General features: G+C 48.8%; 1 protein-coding gene across 1 annotated transcript in view; it reads right to left on the reverse strand.

Annotated features, from left to right (window-relative positions):
- The window catches only part of LOC120882493 (multidrug resistance-associated protein 6-like), a 64723-nt gene that overhangs the window by 37282 nt on the left and 2829 nt on the right, over positions 1 to 24612 (reverse strand). Inside the window, exons 4-10 of the mRNA XM_040266508.1 lie at positions 23438 to 23563; positions 20471 to 20532; positions 17105 to 17236; positions 12599 to 12802; positions 8465 to 8642; positions 5008 to 5169; positions 167 to 259 (exon numbers count right to left, since the gene is read on the reverse strand). Coding sequence (XP_040122442.1) covers positions 167 to 259; positions 5008 to 5169; positions 8465 to 8642; positions 12599 to 12802; positions 17105 to 17236; positions 20471 to 20532; positions 23438 to 23563 — 957 coding nt within the window. The remainder of the gene's footprint in view (positions 1 to 166; positions 260 to 5007; positions 5170 to 8464; positions 8643 to 12598; positions 12803 to 17104; positions 17237 to 20470; positions 20533 to 23437; positions 23564 to 24612) is intronic.

The following is a 24612-nucleotide window of genomic DNA, read 5'->3' on the forward strand; positions in this document are numbered from 1 at the left end:
AGGAGAGGATAGGAAGTCTGGAATAGGATAGGAAGTTCCTTCTCTGCAACCACCACGAGCCCCCACCCCTACCCTGCACCTGCCTCCTGCACCAGCGCGGGTCCTGAGACCTGCAGGCTTGCCACCCCCTTCTGGCCTGAAGCGTCCCTTCTTCCAAACGCCAAACCTGATGGTGGTTCCTCTTCTTGGTGATGAAGAAATTCAGAGGGAGGAGGCTCACGAAGACAGCAATGGCGGTGAGGGCAGACGGTCCTAGAAGCTGGATAAAGAGGGGGCCAGATGTCATGAGACGCCTCCAGGAGCCTAGCTGTCAAGACGGGGCTGGTTGGAGTGGGGGAGTGGTTGTGATGCTCATACTCAGGTCCCAAGGCAGTGAGGTGTCAGGGAGTCCAATGAGAGAAGCCACCAGGTCATAGAGACCGGGACTCCTGGGCTCCTTAGAAGGGGACACGTGGAAGATGGAGCCCACCTGTGTTTGGTGGGGGAGGGAAAAATGATGACCCTCACGTGATGGAGGGGGCGGTCGTAGTCATGACAGGTTATGCATCCAGATGGGCAGGGTTGTGCCTGGCTACAATGGTGAAAACAGACTCTGGAGGGGGATCTGGGTTCCAATCCTGAATTTACGCCACACTTTAGTGTGGCCCTGGGCAAGTGAGAGCTGGACCCATAAAGAAGGCTTAATGCCAAAGAACTGATGCTCTTGAACTGTGGTGTTGGAAAAGACTCCTCTTGAGAGTCCCTTGGACTGCAAAGAGATCAAACCAGTCAATCCTAAAGGAAATCAATCCTGAATATTTATTGGAAGGACTGTTGCTGAAGCCATCTGAGGCAGAGTTGACTCATTAGAAAAGGACCCGATGCTGGGAAAGATTGAAGGCAGGAGGAGAAGGGGACACAGAGGATGAGATGGTTGGATGGCATCACCGACTCGATGGACATAGTCTGAGCAAGCTTCGGGAGTTGGTGATGGAGAGGGAAGCCTGGCGTGCAGCAGTCCATGGGGTCGCAGAGTCAGATATGACTGAGCAACTGAACAGCAACCCCTGGGCAAGATACTAACCCTCCCTAAGCTGCAGTTTCCTCATATCAGAAGGGAATGGAGCTGTTTCCACCACCTGTAGCAAGTGCTGCTGTTGTACAATCATTAGCTGAATCTTCAATTCACCTCCCCGCAAGGGTTGCCAGACTTAGCAAATACATATATTTAACTGCAAGCCCAGTTAAATCTGAATTTCAGATAAACAGCAAATAAGTTTTTAGTGTAAATATATCCCATGTCATGTTTGGGATAGACTTATAAGAAATACTTCTGTTGATCTGAAATTCACCTTTAGTTGGACGTCCTGTATTTTCTCTGGCAGCCCTGCCCCCACCAGCTTTGTGACTGGGGACAGGTCTCTTCCCTCACTTTTTGGTTTGTCTTTCTGGAAAATGTGAAAGTGGCCAAGAGGATACATGATTTTTATGTGGCGGAAACAGTAAAATGAAACAGCTAGCCCGTCTGTTTCATTTATGCAGCAATATCGCCACCCAGGGGTCACATGGAGAGGCTCCCAGAAGGCAAACACCCTCCGTAGCTGGGAGAATATTCAAAGGACTGTGAACAGAAGGTTAAATAAGCTCTCTCTGGCAAAAAATGCTGTAAACACTAACCCCAATGCCCACCCCTCCCCCTTTACCACGGTCTCCTGGTGACTTTCTGAAGTTAGGGATCGTCTGCCAAGAGGCAGACAAAAGTGATGGGTGGTGTCATCTGCAGATTCACTGGGGTCGCCGGTCAGTCTGCTTCACTGCCGTGTATTTTTCCCCCGTGTCCTCCCTCCCTTTCTCTCCAATAATAACAGCTAACATCTATTTACTTGCTGAGGACTCATTACGTGTGCTAGGTCCTAGACTGCAAGGTGGCAAGTCAAAAAGCATCCAGGCTCTTATGGGGGGATGGGGGTGGAAGCAGCAGCAGAGGTACGATAATGACGATAACACAGCTGGTATTCTGGAACACTCCACACTCACTCACAGTCAATAAGCCGTTGATACACCCACCCAGGGGCCCGTGAAACCCGGCATGCAGGCCAGATTCCTCCACCTGTTTATGTGCAGACCTCAAGCTGTACAAAATGATCCATAGGTTTTCCACTACCAGACGGTTGATAATGAAAATCAAATGAAGATTCTACAACACGTGGAAATGATGTGAAATTCAAACTTCAGTGTCCATAAGTGATTTTATTGGAAGCCTACCAGGCCTGTTTGATGAGTATGGTCTGTAGCCGCTTGTGCACTAGAAGGGCAGAGCTGAACAGTTTTAAGAGAGACGCTACTGCTCCCAGAACGTCATACCCTAAGAAAACCACAATTCAAAAAGACACATGTACCCCGGGGCATGCTCACTGCAGCATTGTTTACAATAAGCAGAACATGGAAGCAACCTAGATATCCACTGACAGATGAATGGATAAAGAAGATGCGGAACCTGTATGCAATGGAATATTACTCAGCCATAAAAAGGAACACATTTGAGTCGGTTCTGATGAGGCGAATGAACGTAGAGCCTGTTATACAGAGTGAAGTCAAGTCAGAAAGAGAAAAAACAAATATTGCATATCCATGCACATATATGGAGTCTAGGAAAATGGTACTAAGAAATCCATCTGCTGGGAAGGAATGGGGATGCAGATATAGAGAACAGACTTGTAGACACAGCGGGGAAAGGACAAGGTGGCAAGAATTGAGAGAGCAGCGTTGACATATATACACGGCTGCTGCTGCTGCTAAGTCGCTTCAGTCGTGTCCGACTCTGTGTGACCCCAGAGACGGCAGCCCACCAGGCTCCCCCGTCCCTGGGATTCTCCAGGCAAGAATACTGGAGTGGGTTGCCATTTCCTTCTCCAATGCATGAAAGTGAAAAGTCAAAGTGAAGTCACTCAGTCGTGCCCGACTCTTAGCGACCCCATGGACTGCAGCCTACCAGGCTCCTCTGTCCGTGGGATTTTCCAGGCAAGAGTCCTGGAGTGGGGTGCCATTGCCTTCTCCGACATATACACACTACCATGTGTAAAACAGCCAGCTAATGGGACGCTACTGCATATCACAGGGAGCCCAGCCTGGCGCTCTGATGACCTAGAGGGGTGGGGAGGGGGTGGGAGGGAGGCTCAAGAGGGAGGAGATATAAATATATAGACAGATAGATAGTCATAGTCATGACTGATCTGACTTATACAGCAGAAACCAACATAACATTGTACAGCAATTATCCTCCAAATACAAAAGTTTTTTTTTAAAAAAGAAAAAAATATATATCTGACCTGGTGCTCTACAGAAATGTTTGTGAGCCTGACACCCACACCTGGAGTAGAGCAGACGATCTTTAAAGTGCTCCACCCCCATGTGTAATCAACAAGACAAACACTTATAGGGTACAGCTGGGTCTCGCTGTCTAGGCACTCAATGAATTCCTTAACTCAAGGGCAGAGGCCCTTTCTTTAATTCCATATGCAGGGTATGATGTTGGAGGCAGTAGGATCTCTCTTGGAAAAGTTACTGATTATTTTGTAGGGCTTGAGGTCCGCACATAAGCAGGTGGAGGAATCTGGCCTGCATGCCGGGTTTCATGGGCCCCTGGGTGGGTGTATCGGTGGCTAAATAGCTGTGAGTGAGTGTGTGGAATGTTCCAGAATACCAGTTATGTGTTATCATCATTATTGTACCTCTGCTGCTGCTTCCATCCCCACTCCACCCCCATAAAAGCTTATAGCCTGGATGCTTTCCGACTTGCCACCCTGCAGTTCAGGACCCGGCACACATAGCAGGTGCTCAGCAAGTACACAGACGTTAACTATTATTATTGGAGAGAAAGAGAGGAAGGACATGGGGGGAAATGCAGGGCAGTGAAGCAGGCTGACCAACGACCCCAGGGAATCTGCAGATGACACCACGCATCACTTTGCCTCTTGGCAGACGGTCCCTAACTTCAGAAAGTCACCAGGAGACCCTGGTAAAGGGGGAGGGGTGGGCATTGGGGTTAGCATTTGTAACATTTTTGCCAGAGAGAGTTTATATGTCCTTATTACTTTGCAGATGAGGAAATTAGGCACAGAGGGGCTAGTTATGGGGAAGTTTCACAACTAGCAAGTGATAAAAGCAGGGTATGAACTCACTACAAGGTCTGTGATTTTAATTAAAAATTTTAAAAGAAGGGAATTCCCTGGCGGTCCAGTGGCTGGGACTTCAAGCTTTCACTGCCAAGGGTGCAGGTACAGCCCTGGTTAGGGAAATACGATCTCACAAGCTGCGTGGGCAACCAGAAAAGGTCCTACATCACAAAACAGATGGAAGGGAGTCAGAATTAAGTTCTGATCCCGCCCCCTCACCCCAGCCCCCAGTGGCTACTTGATGTGTTTTGAAAACTAAGTAGTAAATTCCTGCCCCTAAATTTTCTGTTTCATTTTTATTCGTGGTAGTGGTGGTGGTGCTGCTGCCCCAGCGTTACTGATAACTTCAAAACGTGCCCAGCCAGCCTACTTGGTATCCTGATGCATATATGCGTGCATACGTGCGTGGTAAGTCACTTCAGTTGTGTCGGATTCTTTGTGACCCTATGGACCGTAACCCGCCAGGATCCTCTGTCCATGGGATTCTCCAGGCAAGAATACTGGAGTGGGTTGCCATTTCCTCCTCGAGGGGACTTTTCTGACACAGGGAGCGAGCCCATGTCTCTTATGCCTCCCGCATTAGCAGGCAGGTTCTTTACCACTAGCGCCACCTGGGAAGCCCCGATATCACACCCCCAAAGTGCCCATGTCATCACCACCATCATCATTATTTGACAGACGGGGAAACCGAGGCCCAGACAGGTGAGCATCCTGCCCAGGGTAAAGTGAAGGCCGCCCTGGCATGAGACTTTGGCCACAACAGCAGCCCACGGGGTGCGGAAAAAGACAGGATTAAAGGGGACGACGAGGAGGAGGGTTCTGCTCAAATCCCGCTCCCCCTGCCCCAGCACACCTGCCAGAGGTAGACAAAGCACACGACGATCCAGACGAGCGGCAGCCACAGCCCGTTGAGGTAGGTGATGCTCTCGGTCAGCCGCTGCACGTCCACAGACACCAGGTTGACCACGTCTCCCACTGCACTGGACTTTCTGGAGCTGCTGGACAGAGCCAGGACCTGGGAGGGGCGGGCAGATGGAGATCTGAGTCGGAAGGATGCGGGGGAGGCCGACGGCCACCTGGCAGGCTGGGCTCTAAGTTATACTGCCCCTGCTGGCTGAGGCAAGTTTCTTTACCATCTGAGCCTCAGTTTACTCATCTGTAAAGTGGGCTGATAAAATCTCCTAAGCCCAACTCCCAGGACCACTGTAAGAATCCAGGGAGATGACAAAAACGAAAATACTGTGATTTCCCTGAAGTACTGGAAACAATAACAATAACACAACACATCAAAGCCTTGGATTTATGATGATAATGGTAGCCATCTGCCGGGCACGTTGTCCTAGCTGTGCTGTTCTCTGCCTAGTCGCTCAGGCTCAGTCGTGTCTGACTCTTGTGACCCTATGGAACGTAGTCCACCATGCGCCTCTGTCCGTGGGATTTTTCAGGCAAGGATATTCAAGTGGGTTGTCATTTCCTTCTCCAGGGGATCTTCCTGACCCATGGACTGAACTCACACCTCCTGCATTGACAGGTGGATTCTTTACCACTGAGCCACCAGGGAAGCCTGATTGCAAAAATATAGAGTGTCTTATCCACAGTGTTTTAAATTAAATGACACATATGGTGCCCGTTCCATACAGCTGTCTGTTGTGTCCCATCATGGAAAAAATGATGAGAATGTTCATGTATTTAGCACAGTGCCTAGGACATAGGGTTTCCCAGGTGGTGCAGGGGTAAAGAATCCACCTGCCACTGGAGGAGACCCAGGAGACGCAGGTTCAATCCCTGGGTCAGGAAGATCCCCTGGAGGAGGAAACGGCAACCCACTCCAGTATTCTTGCCCGGAGAATCCCATGGACCCAGGAACCAGGCGGGCTACAGTCCATGCGGTCACAACTGAGTTGGACATGACTTAGTAAGTAAACAACAATTTTTGTATCACTTTGGGGGAAAAAATCAATGCCAACCATTCAATAAATTAAAACATCTTGATTAAAAGAGGAAAGAAAAAGTGAAACTAGAATCAGTGAGATGGATAATTATTAACCTCATTTCACAGATAAGAAAACTGAGGCACTGAGAAATTGACCAACTTGCCCAGAACCAGAGGGTTTGGATTGGAATCCAGGATAACAGAAGCTAGACAGAGTGTTAGACTGATCCCCCCAGGCATTCAACGTGCCTTGTAGATACCTGGTTTTCTAACAGCCACAAATTTGCCCTGATTCTGGGGTCACAGTGGACCCCTTCCAGCCTGTTGAATACTACATCCTACTTGCAATCTTCTCTGCTGGGTGTGTCAGGGAAGAAGTGAGGGGGTGAAATGCTGAGCTGGAAACAAACAAGTATAGAAATTCTCCCAAAAAAATCTTCCAGTCTTTACTGAGCACCTGCTCTGGGCCTCACTCTGGGCTCTGTGGTCAACAGAGGTGAGGTGCTTGGTCTCCTGGGAGTGGAGTTTGAGCTGGGGAATGAAATTAAAGATGTACACAGTTCACCGTTTAATAGTAATTATGATGAGTGTCATGAAGTGTTTTAAAATATAGGTTTTATTATTATTCAAGTATGGCAAGCCCACAGACCAGAGAAGACTGATATTGACAAGAGGTTTTATTACACTCCAATCTCAATAGAAAGGGGTATTCCACGCTACAGGATGGGGGGCACTTGGGGAAGCACTGGGGTGGGGCAGGGTGGGATGAACCATAGGCAAGAGCTTGCTGTGGTTTTCATGGGAAAGTTAAGACAGGGTCGGCAGGTTTAGGATTGGCTAGTTTGAGCAATTCCATCTGCTCTGGGCACAGGAACTGGGCCTCATTGTCTGATACCTGGCCCTGGGGTGATTACAGCAAGGACAATGGCCAGAGGCTGAGGGCCTCAAAAGGAGGCAGCTGGAGTGTGAATCAGGGTGGGTTGGTTTGCATGTGAAAGGCATGCTTTCTGATGAGTCACTTACCATCTGGAGGAACTGGCTGACCTCAGAAGGGACAGAGGGACAGTCCCTCCAGGGTCAGCAAGGCCCCAGATGCCAAAGCACCAGACGCAGAAAATAAGGAAGCACGGCTGGACTTACTTGGTGGTCCAGTGGTTTAAAATCTGCCTGCCAACGTAGGGGATATGGGTTCAACCCCTGGTCGGGGAGGGTCCACATGCCTTGGGCAACTAAGCCCCTGAGCCACAACTACAGAGCCTGCACAGCAGAGCCCGTGCTCCACAACAAGAGAAACCACCACAATGAGGAGTATATAGCCCGCAACTTGAGAGTGGCCCCTGCTTGCCGCAAATGGACAAAGCCTAAGCACAGCAACAAAGACCCAGTGCAGACAAAAATAAATAAATTAATTTTAAACCTGGTTAATACAGAAGCAGCCCAGAGGGCAGACTTGGGGGTCTGACCCATCAGGAGATGAAGAGGCTGCCCTGAAATGCTCCAAAAAATGGGAAGCACAAAGCCCTTAGGCTGCCTTCCCGCAGCCTCAGCTCCACGTGTGGACTCAAAAGACGGGACAGGCCACACCCGTCCCCAGCGAGCCACGTGGCTGGGAACTCAGGAGCCATTCACACAGTCACCCTGCAGCTGTTGCCTTTGCTCCCCTCCTCTGCCAGGTGACAGCTCAGGTGTGAGAAAGGGACTCAGCGGGGACTGGGTCGCCCTGGCTCAGAGGCTGCAGACCCAGAGGGGCCAACATGTCTTGCAGCAGCAGCCTCACGGGCTTCATTTCCAAGAATGACTGCACAGAGAGAAGCCCAAAGCGCTGGCTTCCCTCCAGGTGTCACAGTTCACTGACAGAACTTCCAGCCCAGATTCCATTTACCAGTGGCTCAGAGATCATTTCAACTGTAAGTAGTGCAACCTGGTCAAATAGCTGACAGTCTACCTTTATCTGGTTTCCACACAGCCCAAAGGTTAGTCCTTTATCCACAGAGAGACGAGTGGAAGTTCACTACATGAAGAATTGGGGGAAGGGTGCCCAGGCAGTGGGAACCACACGTGCAAAGGCCCTGAGGTAGAAGGATGCTTGAGGCACTGAAAGGAGACTGGTGCGGCTGGAGGAAAGGGAAGGAGGTGTGAAGAAAGCATGTGATGTAATCAGACAGAAGAGGTCTCAGGGTCAGATCACACAAGGTTTTACAGAAATAACCAAGAAGGTGAGAGTGCAGTATGAGCAACTATGAGAAAAGTGAGAATGAGTGTGCTTGGGGTGCAGATGAGAGTTCAGTGACATGGCTCTCTTTGGCTGGGACGTCTGTGTGTAAACTGGGACAGGCTGGAAAGAGAGGAAAGGCCACGCCCCTCCCCCAGGGCTCACCTTTCTGTACACCAGGCCAGTGATGGCCGTTCGCATCCTCATCTGTAGCACCTTGAGTCTGTACATGTGCTGCTGCTCGAACAGCGTTTGCAGGCAGGCGGAGAGGAACATCAGCACGGCGAGCAGATAGCCCTTCCAGGCCGGGGTGTTGGGGTCCCCGATAAACTCCAGGAAGAGGCTTGCAGGAGGAGAGGGAGGGAGAAGTTGGTGAGAGAGGGTGCCCGTGGCTGCTGCCTCTGCCTAAACCTGGCCAGGTCTGGAGGACCAGACAGTACCAGAGGGTCTTTTGTTTTTGCAAAAACGGTTGCAACTATTTCTCCCACTGTCCACGCTCATTTCCACCATGACTTACACCTCCAATCAACAGGCGGAGTTTTTATCCTCACCTGTTATGGCTGAATTGTGTCCCCCCAAAATGTATATGTTAAGGTCCTAACCCCCAGCGCCTGGGAATATGACCGTGCATTTGATGACAGGGCCCTTTAAAGAGGCGATTCAGTTCAAACGAGGCCATTAGGAGGGGCCTGAATCCAGGACAACTGGTGTCCTTAGAAGAAGAGGAAATCTGGACACACAAGGAGACCCTGGGGGTGCGTGTGTTCTGAGGAAAGACCACATGAGGACGCAGAGAGAAGGCAGCTGTGTACAAGGCAAGGAGAGAGGCCTCAGCGGAAACAACCTTGATCTTGAACTTCTCGCCTTTGGTGATGGGAAGACAAAAATGTCTGTTGTTCAAATGGGACCTAATTGAATTTAGAAGCTTTTGTACAGCAGAGGAAACCAGAAACAAAAACGAAGAGACTACCTCCAGACTGGGAGAAAATATCTGCAAACGATGTGACCAACAAGAGATTCATCTCCAGAATCCACAAACAGCTCCCACAGTTCAGTGTCAAAAAAAGAAATAACCCAAATAAGTGGACAGAAGACCTCAATAGACATTTCTCCAAAGAGGACACATAGATGGTCAAAATGCACATGAAAAGATATTCAGCGTTGCTAATTATTCAGTTCAGTTCAGTTCAGTTGCTCAGTCATGTCCGACTCTTTGCAACCCCATGAATCGCAGCACGCCAGGCCTCCCTGTCCATCACCAACTCCCGGAGTTCACTCAGATTCACATCTATCGAGTCAGTGATGCCATCCAGCCATCTTATCCTCTGCCGTCCCCTTCTCCTCCTGCCCTTAGAGAAATGCAAATCCAAACTACGAGGGATCACTCCACACCGGTTAGACTTTGTTTTTGTTCAGTTGCTAAGTCATGTCCAATTCTGTGCGACCCCATGGCCTGGAGAACACCAGGCTTTCCTGTCCATCACCATCTCCCAGAGCTTGCTCAAACTCACGTCCATTGAGTTTGTGATGCCACTCAACCATCTCATCCTCTGGTCAGAATGGCCATCACCAAAATGTCTACAAACAATAGATGCTGGAGAGGGTGTGAAGAGAAAGCGATCCCTCCTACACTGTTACTGGGAATGTAAATTGCTGTAGCCACTATAGAGAACAGTATGTGAGAGGGGTAGGAATGTGAGTGAAAGTCGCTCAGTCATGTCGGACTATTTGTGACCCCATGGATTATATAGCCCATGGAATTCTCCAGGCCAGAATACTGGAGTGGGTAGCCCTTCTCTTCTCCAGGGCATCTTACCAACCCAGGGATCAAACCAATGTCTCCCACATTGCAGGTGGATTCTTTACCAGCTGAGCCACAAGGGAAGTCCAAGAATGCTGGAGTGGATAGCCTATCCCTTCTCCCAGGGAAGAGAACAGTATGGAAGTTCCTTTAAAAACTAAAAATAGAACTACCATATGATCCTGCAACCCCACTCCTGGGTATATCCAGAGAAAATTATAATTCAGAAAGATGTGTGTGCGTGTGCTCAGTGGCTGAGTCGTGTCCAACTCTTTGAGGCACCAGGGAGTGTAGCCTGCCAGCCTCTTCTCTACATGGAATTTTCCAGGCAAGAATACAGGAGTTGGGTACCATTTCCTACCCCAGGGGATCCTCCCAACCCAGGGACTGAACCCACATCTCTTGCGTCTCCTGCCTTGGCAGGATGATTCTTTACTACTAACACCATCCAAAAATATACATGCACTCTATATTGTCACCCTGCTTATTTAACTCATATGCAGAGTACATCATGAGACACGCTGGGCTGGAGGAAGCACAAGCTGGTATCAAGATTGCCAGGAGAAATATCAATAACCTCAGATATGCAGATGATACCACCCTTATGGCAGAAAGTGAAGAAGAACTAAAGAGCTTCTTGATGAAAGTGAAAGAGGAGAGTGAAAAGGTTGGCTTAAAGCTCAACATTCAAAAAACGAAGATCATGGCATCTGGTCCCATCACTTCATGGGAAATAGATGGGCAAACAGTGGAAACAGTGTCAGACTTTACTTTTTGGGCTCTAAAATCACTGCAGATGGTGACTGCAGCCATGAAATTAAAAGACGCTTATTTCTTGGAAGGAAAGTTATGACCAACCTAGATAGCATATTCAAAAGCAGAGACATTACTTTGCCAACAAAGGTCCGTCTAGTCAAGGCTATGGTTTTTCAAGTGGTCATGTAAGATGTGAGAGTTGGACTGTGAAGAAAGCTGAGTGCTGAAGAATTGATGCTTTTGAAGTGTGGTGTTGGAGAAGACTCTTGAGAGTCCCTTGGACTACGAGGAGATCCAACCAGTCCATTCTAAAGGAGATCAACCCTGGGTGTTCTTTGGAAGGAATGATGCTAAAGCTGAAACTCCAGTACTTTGGCCACCTCATGCGAAGAGTTGACTCATTGTAAAAGACTCTGATGCTGGGAGGGATTGGGGGCAGGAGGAGAAGGGGAGGACAGAGGATGAGATGGCTGGACAGCATCACCGACTCAATGAACGTGAGTTTGAGTGAACTCCGGGAGTTGGTGATGGACAGGGAGGCCTGGCGTGCTGTGATTCATGCGGTCGCAAAGAGTCGGACACGACTGAGCGACTGAACTGAACTGAACTGAATGTTCATTGCACTATTCACAATAGTTAAGATGTGGAAGCAACCTAGGGTCCATCAACAGATGAACAGATTAAAAAGATGGATACTACTCAGCCATAAAAATGAGTGAAATAAGGCTATTTGCAGCAACATGCATGGACCTAGAGATTATCACACAGTGAAGTAAGCCAAAGATAATACATGCTATCACTTATATGTGGAAGCAAAAATAGTCATACAAATGAACTTACAAAACAGTAATAGACTCACAGACATAGAAGACAAACTCTACGTTACTAAAGGGGAGGGGAGGAATAAATTAAGAGTTTGGGATTAACAGCTACACACTAACTATTATAAAATAATAATAACCAACAAGGATCCACTGTACAGAATAGGGAACTATACTCAATAGTTTATAATAACCTATAAGGGAAAAGAATCTGATGAAACTGAATCACTCAGTTGTGCATCTGAAACACAGAATTATAAATCAACTAAACTTCAATTTTACAAAAAAGAAATGACAGTAGAAAAGATAAGCACCGGAAAAAGGATTTCTGTTCAAGACATCTAGTCTGTAGTCCTTTGCTACGGCAGCTTGAGCAAAGTAACATGCCATCCCTTGAATCTGGGCTGGCTGTAGAGCCAGCTTCGGCTTCAAGAGAAAAGGGCTTTGTCTTGAGACCCTGCCAAGCAGCCCTGTGAACGAGCTGGAAATCAGCCTTTTGAGGGTGACAGACCATCAGGGGAGAGATGAGCTGTCCCAGTGAGACTACCTCGGTGACTGCAGACACACGACTGAACCCACCAAGGAAAGAACCACCCAGCTGAACCCAGCATGAACTGATGCCCCACACCATCAAAGCTAAGGAAGTGGTTTGAAGCCCCTCACTTTGGGGGACTTTTGTGGTACAGAGAAAGCAAAGTGATGCAGTCAGGCCATATTCATTCATTTTCCCTCCCCGAGGAAAAGGGAGTCACTTTTTCATTTATTTCTGTTCTTCCTCAGCACCCTTTTCATCCACCCTCAGTGCCTTGAGCGCCAGAGGTCCAGGCAGGGGTGGAAGGAGGGTTGAAGGCCCTCCAGGCCCTGGAAGGACATTGTTCAGGGAACACCAGCGTCAACAAGGCACCCAAGGCCTGGACCCACCTGAGGAGCTTGGGCACCGTGAACCGGAAGACATCACTGACGATGAGGCTGAGGGTCCCCAGGAGGAAGGCGGAGCGGCCCATCTGCCAGATGGCCCTCAGCAGCGGGCCCCTCTCCCCCCGCTGTTTCGGCAAGAGGGTCTCTGTCTCTGGGGCCTCTTTGTTATGGCTTCCTTTCCTTTTAAATTCCGTCGCCTTGGTGTGCCTTAGGGGAGAGAAGACATCAGCTCTGGGCTCTTCTAATAGACTGAAGGTTTATGTCCCCACCCCTGTCCCGCCCACCATCCAAATTCATGTTGAATCTAATTCCCAGTGTGATGGTATTAGGAGGTGAGACCTCCAGGAGGTGATTAGGTCATGTGGGTGCAGCCCTCATGAATGGGATTAGTGACCTTAAGAAAAAGACCCCAGAGAGTGGGTGTTACCCCATTTCACAGATGAGGAAACTGAGGCTCAGAAGGTAAAGCTGGGGAAGGATGCACGGTTGAGAAATGAAAGGGCTGGGACTCAATCCCAACCTTCACAGCACTTTCTGATCCCTTAGTCAGCCCACCCCAGCCAGCCCTGTGGTGGTTCTGTTGAGGACCAGTTTAGAATACTGCTGAGGTCTGAGCCTGGCACCCCTGGTCTGAGTGAAACCATAGATGGAAGCTCTGGCAGCTGTGACGTCTAAGATCCCAGGCTCTGGGTTATCAAGGAAAGGTTCGGGGGAAGAAGCGACAGGAGGAGCGGGGAGGCCCAACAGCCCTTCCAGAGGCAGGCTTTGGCCGTAGGGAGAGCCTGGCAGCCATGCGGTTGCTGTGTGGCCTTGGGCAGGCTGCTCCCCTCTCTGTGCCTCTGTGTTCTCATGCAAAGATGGAGCTGGCCCCACTCTGGGTCCCTTCCAGCTCTGACAGCCTATGAGGTTATCAGAACTTCAGTGGTGCTGAGAGCTGGGACCCGGGGCCAGGCACTGGGATCAGTCCTTCACGCACATAAGCTCAACTCCTCTCAACCTCCCTGCCCCCTGGGTGTCACAGGGTCCCCATTTGACCTCAGAGGAAACTGAGGCTCTGAGAGGTGGTGACAGGTGCCCGAGGTCACACATGGAGGACAGAGCAGGGATTTGAGCCTAGAATTTTTTTTGAAGATTTTTTTTAATGTAGATAATTTTTAAAGGCTCTATGAATTTGTTACAACATTGCTTCTGTTTCATGTTTTGGTTTTTTCACTGGGAGGCACCTGGGATGCTAGCTCCCTGGGCAGGGATTGAACCTGCATCCTCTACACTGGAAGGTGGAAGTCTTAACCACTGGACCACCAGGGAAGTCCTGAACCCCAGACCTTGACTCACAATTCACACAGAGCCCCCTCTCTCACCCAAAAATTAAAAAGAAAAAAGCCCTTGATGAGCGTAGGTACCCAAGCCCTCACGAACGAAGTCAAGGTCTTGCCCCTCCCTGCTTGGCCTGGCTTGTGGTTTAGCTTGGCATCTCTGATGAGCTGTGGCTTGGCCTCCATCATGAACTGGGCATGGCCTGCCACTCGCATTTGGGTACTTGGGTCTTGAATGCCAAAAGGATATTACCTTCTTAGAAAGGCCATCCCTGCCCACCCCTGCCGACCGGATGGAATCATTTCATTCATCACCCTCAGAGGCATGCTGTCTCCAGCTCCTGTTCTCATCTGTCTTGTTAGGACTCCAAGTGGGTAGACTTTTTTTTTCCCTGCATAAAATCCTTCAACGGTTTAATAAAATGTCTCCATTTCTAGACACAGTCTTGTGTGGCCTGGCCCCCTCCCACTTCCCCACTTCCTCCTGGTCCTCTTTCCTGGGCTGGTTTTCATTCCGCTCCTTGACACATCCACAGCTCACCTTTCTCAGGCCTTGGCACAAACTGCCCTTGATCTGGAATGTCTCTGCCCAAAGCTTGACTTCCCTTTCAGCATCACCTCCTCAAAGACACTTTCCCTGCTGGCTCCAACTGCAGTAGCTCTGTTTCCCCATCCCAGACCCTTATTTTTGTCCCAGCATTGACTTCAACTTGCAAGTATCTGTCTCCTCCACCAAAAAATCAGCTTTCTGGAACGAGAGGCCTCAGCTGTCTTGTGTTCGGTTGTATCCCCATCCTCCAAACAGGGTTTGGCTGCCAGGCCCTCAGTCAAGCACCCACTGCCTGGGAATGGACTGACTTCTCCAGATTTCCTCCTGACACTCAACTTAACCCACTGGTTGCTTTTACTAGAATGCTGTGCAACTAGTCTCCTGTTTTCACAGAGCCGAGTTTCCAGTTGCCTTGCAGAGTAAACGGCCCAGCCCTCCTCCACGTGAGTGAGTTTAAGGATCAGTGGCGTTCCTGGGCCTCTTTCTTCAGAGAGACGACTTGTGATATCCCCGTTCCCTGCCCCCTCAACGTCAGCCTTTATACTTCCAGAGCACAGCTAACGGGGCGAATACCCCTCCACCGCAAGCTGGGCCTACAGTCCCCCTTCCCCTCTCAAGAATCTTCTGAGCATCTCCTCTGGATGAAAAGTGTGAAAGTGTGAGTTGCTCAGTCGTGTGCAACTCCATGGACTGTGGCTCGCCAGGTTCCTCTGTCCATGGAATTCTCCAGGCAAGAATACTGGGGTGGGTAGTCACTCCCTTCTCTAAGGGGTCTTCCCGACCTGGGGACTGAACCCAGGTCTCCTGCATAGCAGGCAGATTCTTTACTCTCTGAGCCACCAGGGAAGCCCCCCTTAGGATGAAGGGGAAGGACAACTCTCAGTCCTAGCAGTCCTAGGACAATTTGGTATTTTTAGCACAAAAGGCTACAAGGAGCCAGTCATTACCACCCTGCTTGCAAAGAAATAAAGAAATATTAGTTTACTACCTGTCTTGAAGCCTACCCCTACCCCCAGCCTCTGAGGCTAGCAGTATTTCTAATTCAGCCATTTTTCTAACCCTGCACTCACATCTCTACCCTGGTCATCCCTGTAGCCCCAAGATGTTGCCTTTCCTTGGCCCCGTCACCCAGGGATCAAACCCAGGTCTCCTGCATTGCAGGCATATTCTTTACTGTCTGAGCCACCAGGAAAGCCACTAGACTTGTTGGCTGGTCTTTGGTGTCTGGTTCCGAAGCAATTTAGTGGATCTGTGCAAAAATGACCACAGAGCAAGGGAGGGGGTGTGAGGGCCAGATGTAGCTGGGGGATGTAAAAGGGAATGGTAGAGATTGTGGCAAAGTGAAGCGCACACGCCCTGTTCCACAGGGCAACCACTTCCCAGATCCATCCCGCTGTCATGAGGGATGCGACCTAACAGTACCATTCTACTTTAAGAGACACCCAAATTCCATATTTTTGTGACATCTCCAACAGCTTAAATGTTGGTGACTTACCCCCCAAAACAAAACAAAGCACAAACCTCAAACAACAGCAAGACCCATGCTGGCCAAACACACCTGTGACCCGACTTGGCCAGCAGACGAATCGGTCTGTGACCTCTTAAGATGACGTCCTCACCCTTCCCGCAAAGGTTGCAACATATTTTAGAAACAAAACCGAAGTTCTCTCCTGTGCATAAACAGTGAGCTCAGAAAATGCCTGAGCCAGATCTCTGTATAACCCTGCCACTCTGCTTTCTTACTGTCAGTTGTTCACAGATTCTCAAACCGTTCTGGAGAATGCTTCTGCTGCAGCTCTAACACTGGGTGACAATCATTCTTACGCTGGCAGTGGAGAGCGGAGCTGGGAGAGGGTGGACAAGACCTCCAGGGACCATTGGGATGAACTCAAAACTCATTTAAGAGTGGAGGGGCAGTACAGCAAGATATGCCTGAGGTGAGAGAGAGCTGCTGTTTCGACTTGTCATATTATTTATCCCTTTTGGAAAACACACACTCTTCCTTCTGGGAGCAGCCCCTCCCCTCCCTGTGTGGCTCTGATGCCAATCATGCGGCCTGCCCTCCATGCCTCTCAGGCACATGACTCAGCCAGCCAATCAGAGTCCTTCCTTGAGATTTTTTTTTTTTTTTTAGGTGGATGGTGGGGAAGGGGGTGTTGAGTTGGCCTAGCATGGGACAGGCCTTATGGAGAGACCAGTGTCGGGACAACAGCTGAGCTTAGAGATGGAGGGAAAGAACTGAATGTCACGCAAGTTCTGAATCCAGCTACACCTGAGGCCAGACCCACCTTCTCAGCTATATGAGCCAGTAGACTCTGTCTCTCTGGCTCCTTCTAATGTGTGGGATTTAGCCATCCATAACAATAACCATGAAGTCCTAGAGTATGCAAGAGAACCTTGGCAGCCCTGCCACAGAGCTACTTTTGTCTGTGCCCTGAAACATCAAGCTCCAGTGAGGTCAAGCGACTTGTCCCAGGTCATCAACCACTCGACGGCAGGGCTACATTTAACCCAGGCTTAATTATACCTATTTGAGAACTTATTTCTCAGGGACTCAGCCCATAGTAGGGGAGGGGGTGTTTGTGGGACCAAGGGCTTTGCTGACCAGCTTCGGGCTAGGCGCCCCCCCTTCCACACACTCACCGCTGGGTGGCACTGCGGTTCCTTGCCCATTCCTTTTCAAGCTGGGAAACCAGTTCTTCAGAGGAGTTTTCGCTCCCAAGTGACCAGAGGTCTTTTGGCCCCAGTGGCCTCCGGTAGCCCTTCCAGACCAACCTATAAAAGAGGGTCACCACAGCCAGCCCGTCCCACGTCCACCTCTGCAGTGTCCTGTTTTGGTAGCTGTGTGATCCCTGGTAAGTTGTTCACCTCTCTGCACCTCCACTGGCCCCTCAGTACAAGGAAAGCAATTTATCTAACTGCACTAACAGTGTAGGCGCTTCCCAGTCTACAAAGATTCTCTCATTTAATTCTCACATGAGCCTATAGGATAGATTACTATTGACCCATTTTACAGATGAGGAAGAAAACAGAGGCTCAAGAAAGAGTAAGTGACTTAAACAAGGAGTAACCTGTAACAGGGGAAATAAGCCTCCCTAGGAGTCAGAAATCCAGAGTTTAAAACTATTACAGTGGAGGAATATTGAACTTCTCCTCATTCTCCTCCGGGTTCACTGCTCCAGCCACCTGGCCTCAGGACCTTTGCACATGCACGTCCCTCTGTTTAAAACTCTTCCTGCCACTTCTCACTTGTCCTTCATCTCTGGCTTGGACGTGATTTCCTTAAAAGCCCACTTGATGACCCCCACACCTGAGTCCAGGTAGATTCCCCCACTGCAAGATCCCTTAGTTTCCTGAGCTGTTTCTTTCTAATGCTTGCTGCAATGATCATTGTTTACTTTTTTTTTGGTCTGATTATTTATTTAGTCTTTCTCCTCCATTAGCGATAAGTTTCATGGAGACAAAGATTCTCCCTCTTCTATCATCACCTCCTAGCTCAGGGCATGTGTGTGCATGGGTACTAAGTTGCTTCAGTTGTGTTCGACTCTTTTGTGACCCCTGGACTGTAGCCTGCCAGGCTCCCCTGTCCATGAGATTTTCCAGGCAAGAATGCTGGATTGGGTTGCCAGGGAATCTTCCTGACCCAGGGATCAAACCTGCATCTCTTATGTCGCCTGCATTGGCAGGCAGGTTCTTTACCACTAGCAGGCTCCAGGCACAAGATTTGTCAAATAAAATCACCACTTTTCAGTGTTGTGACCCTGGGCAAGTCACTTCCCAGCAATGGACCTCAATTTTCTCACCTTAAAATGAGAATGTTTTCTCGCGCTTGGGACTGCTATATGAGATGACTGTAGTTGGTGCACTGTTGAAGGAGGTCATCAAGAGGATGTGGCCACTGGTGGACCTATGACCTGGACCCGGGCAATCTGAGGCTCCTCCTTCCCCTGTCCTTGGAATGTACGTTCTGCCCACTGTTCCCACATTAGGAGCTACTTTGAGAGTAAGTGTTAGACTATCTGGATGGTGTACATGTCTGAACCCTGTTAAGGCTTCTCTGTAAACTCTAGGGAGTCCAGTGAGATGTACTCAGCTTGCAGGGCCCAAGACAAGCCTCGTATGTAAGATCCCTGGCTTGTTGTTAACCCTGCCTCCTTCCAGCCTGGAGTGGCTGCCTCTTCTGTCTCTCCTTGACCTTGGTTAACTGAGGCCAGTTTTCAAACCAACATGCATACACAAGAAGTTAACTTCCCTGGTGGTTAGGAATTTAGGAATCCACCTTCCAATGCAGAAGATATGCGTTTGAGCCCTGGTCAGGGGACTAAGATCCCATATACCTTGGGGCAAATAGGCCTGCAGGCCATAAAGAAAAGAAATTAACTACTGCAGACTTCCACAGCAGGAATTTTTTTTTTTCCCTTTTAGGTCTCTCATCTTTCTTGTGACACCAAGGAGGCCTTGTTTGGAGCTGGTCTTGAGCTCCTTTTCAAGTTCCTTTTTCTAATACAGAGTAAACTCAGGCAAGCAACAGTTTGAATCCAGAAATTATTCATAATATTTGTTTTTCACTGAAACTACTTTTAGCATTCTACATGGCAAGGGATTCTAGATTTTTGTGATCTTGGTAGTGATAGAAAGTTTCCCTTATAAAAGGTTACTAAAGTAGAGAAAGGAGACGGAAATGGCAACCCACTCCAGTATTCTTGCCTGGAGAATCCCATGGACAGAGGAGCCTGGTGGGCTGTAGTCCATGAGGTCACAAAGAGTCAGACACAACTGAGTGACTAAGCACACACACACAAAGTAGAGAAAGCAAATTAATCTAAAGAAAAAACATTAAGTACATTGAGTATAAGTGATACCCAAATAAGGCAAAAAGCTTGAGGAATGGCCCATAAATGCCTGCATTTGGTAAAGAGCAGGCTAGGTTCTCTTCAGAGATGTTTAGCAAACTTCCAGGCTCTTTTCACCAATTTCATACCCTCCACCAATTCCATACCCTCGGAGTAGTCTTCGTTGTTGTTTAGTTGCTTAATCTTGTCTGACTCTTTGTGACCCCATGCACTGTAGCCCTCTAGGCTCCTCTTGTCCATGGGATTCTCCAGGCAAGAATACTGGAGTGGGTTGCCATTCCCTTCTCCAGGGGATCCTCCCAACAGAGGGATCGAACCTGTCTCCTGCACTGCAGGAAGATTCTTTACCATCTGAGCCACCTAGAAAACCCTCATAGTCGTCTATCCTTCATTTATTTAACAACCACTTTATATAAAACTTTTTATGGGCCAGATTCTGTTCTAAGTGCTTCAGAAACCTCATTTCATTTAATCCTCAACCCTGTGAGGTAGATGCTATATGATCCTCATTTCACAAGTGCAAGACTGAAGCACAGAGAGGTTAAGTAGCTTGCCCAAGGTCACACAGCCAGGAAGTGGTGGAGACGGAATTCAAGTATGATCTGATGGCAGTGTGGTCAAGAGAGGGTCCAGGAAGTAGGTACGTCCTCCATGCCTGGTGTGCTAATCCTGGAGAAACATCTTCTCCACCAGCCTGGGAGCCTCTAGTGAGTAAAGATTTGGTCTTTTGCCTCCTCACCCTTGGTGCTTGGCAGATAGTAGGTGCTTATTAAACACCTACTCTGTTGGTGGAAGGACTAGATAGAGATATGATTTTATTGAGTGCCTTCTATATACAAGCACTAAGCACTTTACATTTAATGAAGGTAGAGTTGTTCCCATTTTACAGAGGGGAAAACTGAGACTAAATGCTTGTGATGTTGCCAGCTAAGAGACAGAGCCAGGACTCCAATCTCACTCCAGTGAGTGAGTGGCAATGGGATATGGATGGTGGACACACTAAAATCCCAGCACCCAGGCTGGGATGGATGACTTTGGTAGGCTTGGGGAAATCTCCTTGGGAAAGAGCTGTGGTAACAAATAAGAGCGGCACATGTAGGTGGGTGGGGGCACCCCCCACCCCCACCCCTGGCCCCTTCCCTGCTACTTTACTTACCCGGAAACCCACCAGAACATGGCCTTGGAGGGGAAGGAGGCCCCAGCCTTAGGACATGGATTCTGCAAAGACAAAAGATTGAGCAGTGGGAGGACTTGGTCTCATAATCCATGGCCAGTATGTGGCAAGCAGAACTAAGGGCAGGAAGACAGAATGAATTGACAACAAGCTCAATACTGAAAACCAGACTGAGATGTCCTGTATACGTCACCACTGCTGCTGCTGCTGTTAAGTCACTTCAGTCGTGTCGACTCTGTGCAACCCCATAGATGGCAGCCCACCAGGCTCCACCATCCCTGGGATTCTCCAGGCAAGAACACTGGAGTGGGTTGCCATTTCCTTCTCCAGTGCATGCATGCATGCTAAGTTGCTTCAGTCATGTCTGACTCTGTGCGACCTCCTGGACAGCAGCCCACCAGGCTCCTCTGTCCACGGGATTCTCTAGGCAAGAACACTGGAGTGGGTTGCCATGTCCTTCTCCGATCCTTAACCACAGTAGATACCAAAGGGCTTGGTGCTTCCTAGCAGGCAAGACAAAAAGGGATTTGGTCACAGGACTGAAAGTGCCTCAGTTCAGTTTAGTTGCTCAGTCATGTCCGACTCTTTGCAACCCCATGAATTGCAGCATACCAGGCCTCCCTGTCCATTACCAACTCCCAGAGTCCACCCAAACCCATGTCCATTGAATTGGTGATGCCATTCAACCATCTCATCTTCTGTCATCCCCTTCTCCTCCTGCCCTCAATCTTTCCCAGCATCAGGGTCTTTTCCAATGAGTCAGCTCTTCACATCAGGTGGCCAAAGTATTGGAGTTTCAGCTTCAACATCAGTCCTTCCAGTGAACACCCAGGACTGATCTCCTTTAGGATGGACTGGTTGGATCTCCTTGCAGTCCAAGGGACTCTCAAGAGTCTTCTCCAACACCACAGTTCAAAAGCATCAATTCTTCGGTGCTCAGCTTTCTTTATAGTCCAACCCTCACATCCATACATGACCACTGGAAAAACCATAGCCTTGACTAGACAGACCTTTGTTGGCAAAGTGATGTCTCTGCTTTTTAATATGCTGTCTAGGTTGGTCATAACTTTCCTTCCAAGGAGTAAGTGTCCTTTAATTTCATGGCTGCAATCACCATCTACAGTGATTTTGGAGCCCCCAAAAATAAAGTCTGACACTGTTTCCACTGTTTGCCCATCTATTTCCCATGAAGTGATGGGACCGGATGCCATGATCTTAGTTTTCTGAATGTTGAGCCTTCAGCCAACTTTTTCACTCTCCTCTTTCACTTTCATCAAGAGGCTCTTTAGTTCTTCTTCACTTTCTGCCATAAGAGTGGTTTCATTTGCATATCTGAGGTTATTGATATTTCTCCCAGCAATCTTGATTCCAGCTTGTGCTTCCTCCAGCCCAGCGTTTCTCATGATGTACTCTGCATATAAGTTAAATAAGCAGGGTGACAATATACAGCCTTGACGTACTCCTTTTCCTATTTGGAACCAGTCTGTTGTTCCATGTCCAGTTCTAACTGCTGCTTCCTGACTTGCATACAGGTTTCTCAAGAGGCAGCTCAGGTGGTCTGGTATTCCCATCTCTTTCAGAATTTTCCACAGTTTATTGTGATCCACACAGTCAAAGGCTTTGGCATAGTCAATAAAGCAGAAATAGATGTTTTTCTGGAACTCTCTTGTTTTTTCGGTGAAAGTGCCTAGGTAAGAACTAACAGTTGCTCAGAACAACTTTATTAATACTGAGACCAAGAAGTTCTCAAAGCAAGGACCATGCATGACACAAGCAATGTTTTCAACAATATCCTTCAGTGAATGTGACAAGGAGGTGAAGAAGAGGTGAGATTTTACCAGATTTTACCAGGCTCCAGGAAGACTGCACAGATTTAAACTCTTCACCAATAGGGCATGAGAATGTTCATTGCACCACATCTTTGCCATCAACGTGTGTTATCAATTTTAATTTTTTTCTGCTACTTATTGGACAAAGTCCTGTTACAGTTTTAACTTAAGTATTCAAACTGTTGAGCATCGTTTTAGATGATCTCCACTCAACTGTCTTTTTCTCAGAGAATTCTTTCCAGATTTCACAGTGTTATCTGCTGTAAACTCTTATGGACCATGAACTTCTCCTATGGAGCACTTCTATTGAGCAAGTCACTTTAATCCTGAATTTTTATGATGATGAGTTGTAATTTTCCACACATTTGTGTAATTGTGTGATTAATGGTTCCCCTATTGGAGAAGGCAATGGCACCCCACTCCAATACTCTTGCCTGGAAAATCCTATGGATGGAGGAGCCTGGTAGGCTGCGGTCCATGGGGTCGCTAAGAGTCGGGTATGACTAAGCGACTTCACTTTCACTTTTCACTTTCATGCACTGGAGAAGGAAATGGCAACCCACTCCAGTGTTCTTGCCTAGAGAATCCCAGGGACCAGGGAGCCTGGTGGGTTGCTGTCTATGGGGTCGCACAGAGTTGGACACGACTGAAGTGACTTAGCAGTAGCTGTATTGGGTATTAGTCACATGAGGACAGAGACATCACTTTTTACCAAAGATCCTCAGTACTGAGCTGGTGCACAGAATAGGTTGGCAAACTACAGCCCCCAAGCCAAATCCAGCCCACTGTTTTTCTCTGCGAATAAAGTTTTATTGGAACACAGCCATGTTCCTTTGTTGACATATAGTCTGTCTGCTTTTTGCAAAACCTGACCTCCGTAGCTGCCATACAGAGACCATATGGCCCACAAAGCCCAGAATATTTTCTATCTCGGATGGAAAGAGTTGGCCAACCTGTGGCATAGAGATGATATGTAACACGGTTTTGGCTGAATGAATAATAATAAAAAAATTTAAAGGCCTGTGCTTTAATTTAACTTCCTTCCATCACTTGGGGGGCACCGAGGACCAGAAGAGGAACAGGGACAAGCAAGGCATTGGTTGGAGACGTGGTGACTTACAGCCTGTGGGGGCCTTTTCGGGAAAAGCGGGGGTTGATCAGCGAGGCAAGACAGTGCAAACTGCGCCATCACCAGAGACAAGTACAGGTAGGGTGACAGGTGGTGGAAAGGGTCGCTCTGGAAGTCCTGTGGGAGAGAAAGCAGAAGTCTCACTGAGTCGGGGCTTAGGAGAAGCAGAGACTGGGGAAAGTGTCAGGAAGGGGAGAAGGGACAGAGGTGGGACGGGGTTTTTGATGCTGGGAGCAGTGCCCAGCTGGGGGCTGGAGCCACCAGGTTTGAGAGTCAGAGCCCCCAGCCTTCCTCGCCTTGAAAACACTCGGCTTACACAGATTCTGTCCAGACAAATGGCAGGCAGGGTGTGTGCCCTTAGGTGACCACTGGCCTTAGCCACCAGGACACAAATTGAAGGACACTTTGTCCTTCTCCCTGGGCAACAAAGGAACCCCACCCCCCAATCTCCCGTCCCAGTCCGTGGCCAGCGTTCTCTTGTTTAAGAAGGGAGCTGGTTTCAGGGAGCATTCACTCTGCCTCGGGCACATGCTGGAGTCTTGACACACACTGTCTCGTCAAGTCCCTCCCCACCCTGCCCCAGCTGGGGTTTACTTGCTCTGTGTTACTCATTGGGAAACCAAGGCTCAGAGAAGTGACAGTACCTTGCTCAAGGCCACACAAATGATCTGCTCCAGATCACGAGCTCTTGCTGCCCTGCCATAATTGCTTTTGCACCCCCTGCCCTTTCTGGCCTGAGCACCCTAACTCTTCCCCCCATGCTCATGTATGAGGTTTATGTAGAGCTGATTCCATCCTGGGGTGGGGGTGGGGCAGGCAGATGATGGAGGCCTGACCAATGAGCATGTTCTAGTCCCTGGCTACCGTGCTTGGGCTAGGAATAGATGCAGGACCTACGCTGGACCAACGAGAGCTGGACCCATCAGGAGATCTTCCAGGTTTGCTGTATCTGTGAAGCGAAAGCCTGGAATAATTGGGGCTCTCCTTGCCATGCCATTGGAGAGTGAAGCCAAGAGGCGAGAGCCAAGATACAGGCAGAAATGCAGCTCTAGCTGAGTTCTCTGAATGTCTGAGCCAGCTACGCCTACTAGCAGGTCCCAGGTATGTGAGCTAATAGATACCCTTGGACTCTTCCTCCTTGAGCCAGTGTGAACTGAGTTTTTATG

Source organism: Oryx dammah, unplaced genomic scaffold (genome assembly GCF_014754425.2).
Source record: "Oryx dammah isolate SB20612 unplaced genomic scaffold, SCBI_Odam_1.1 HiC_scaffold_2, whole genome shotgun sequence".
In the NCBI taxonomy this organism is placed as follows: Eukaryota; Metazoa; Chordata; class Mammalia; order Artiodactyla; family Bovidae; genus Oryx; species Oryx dammah.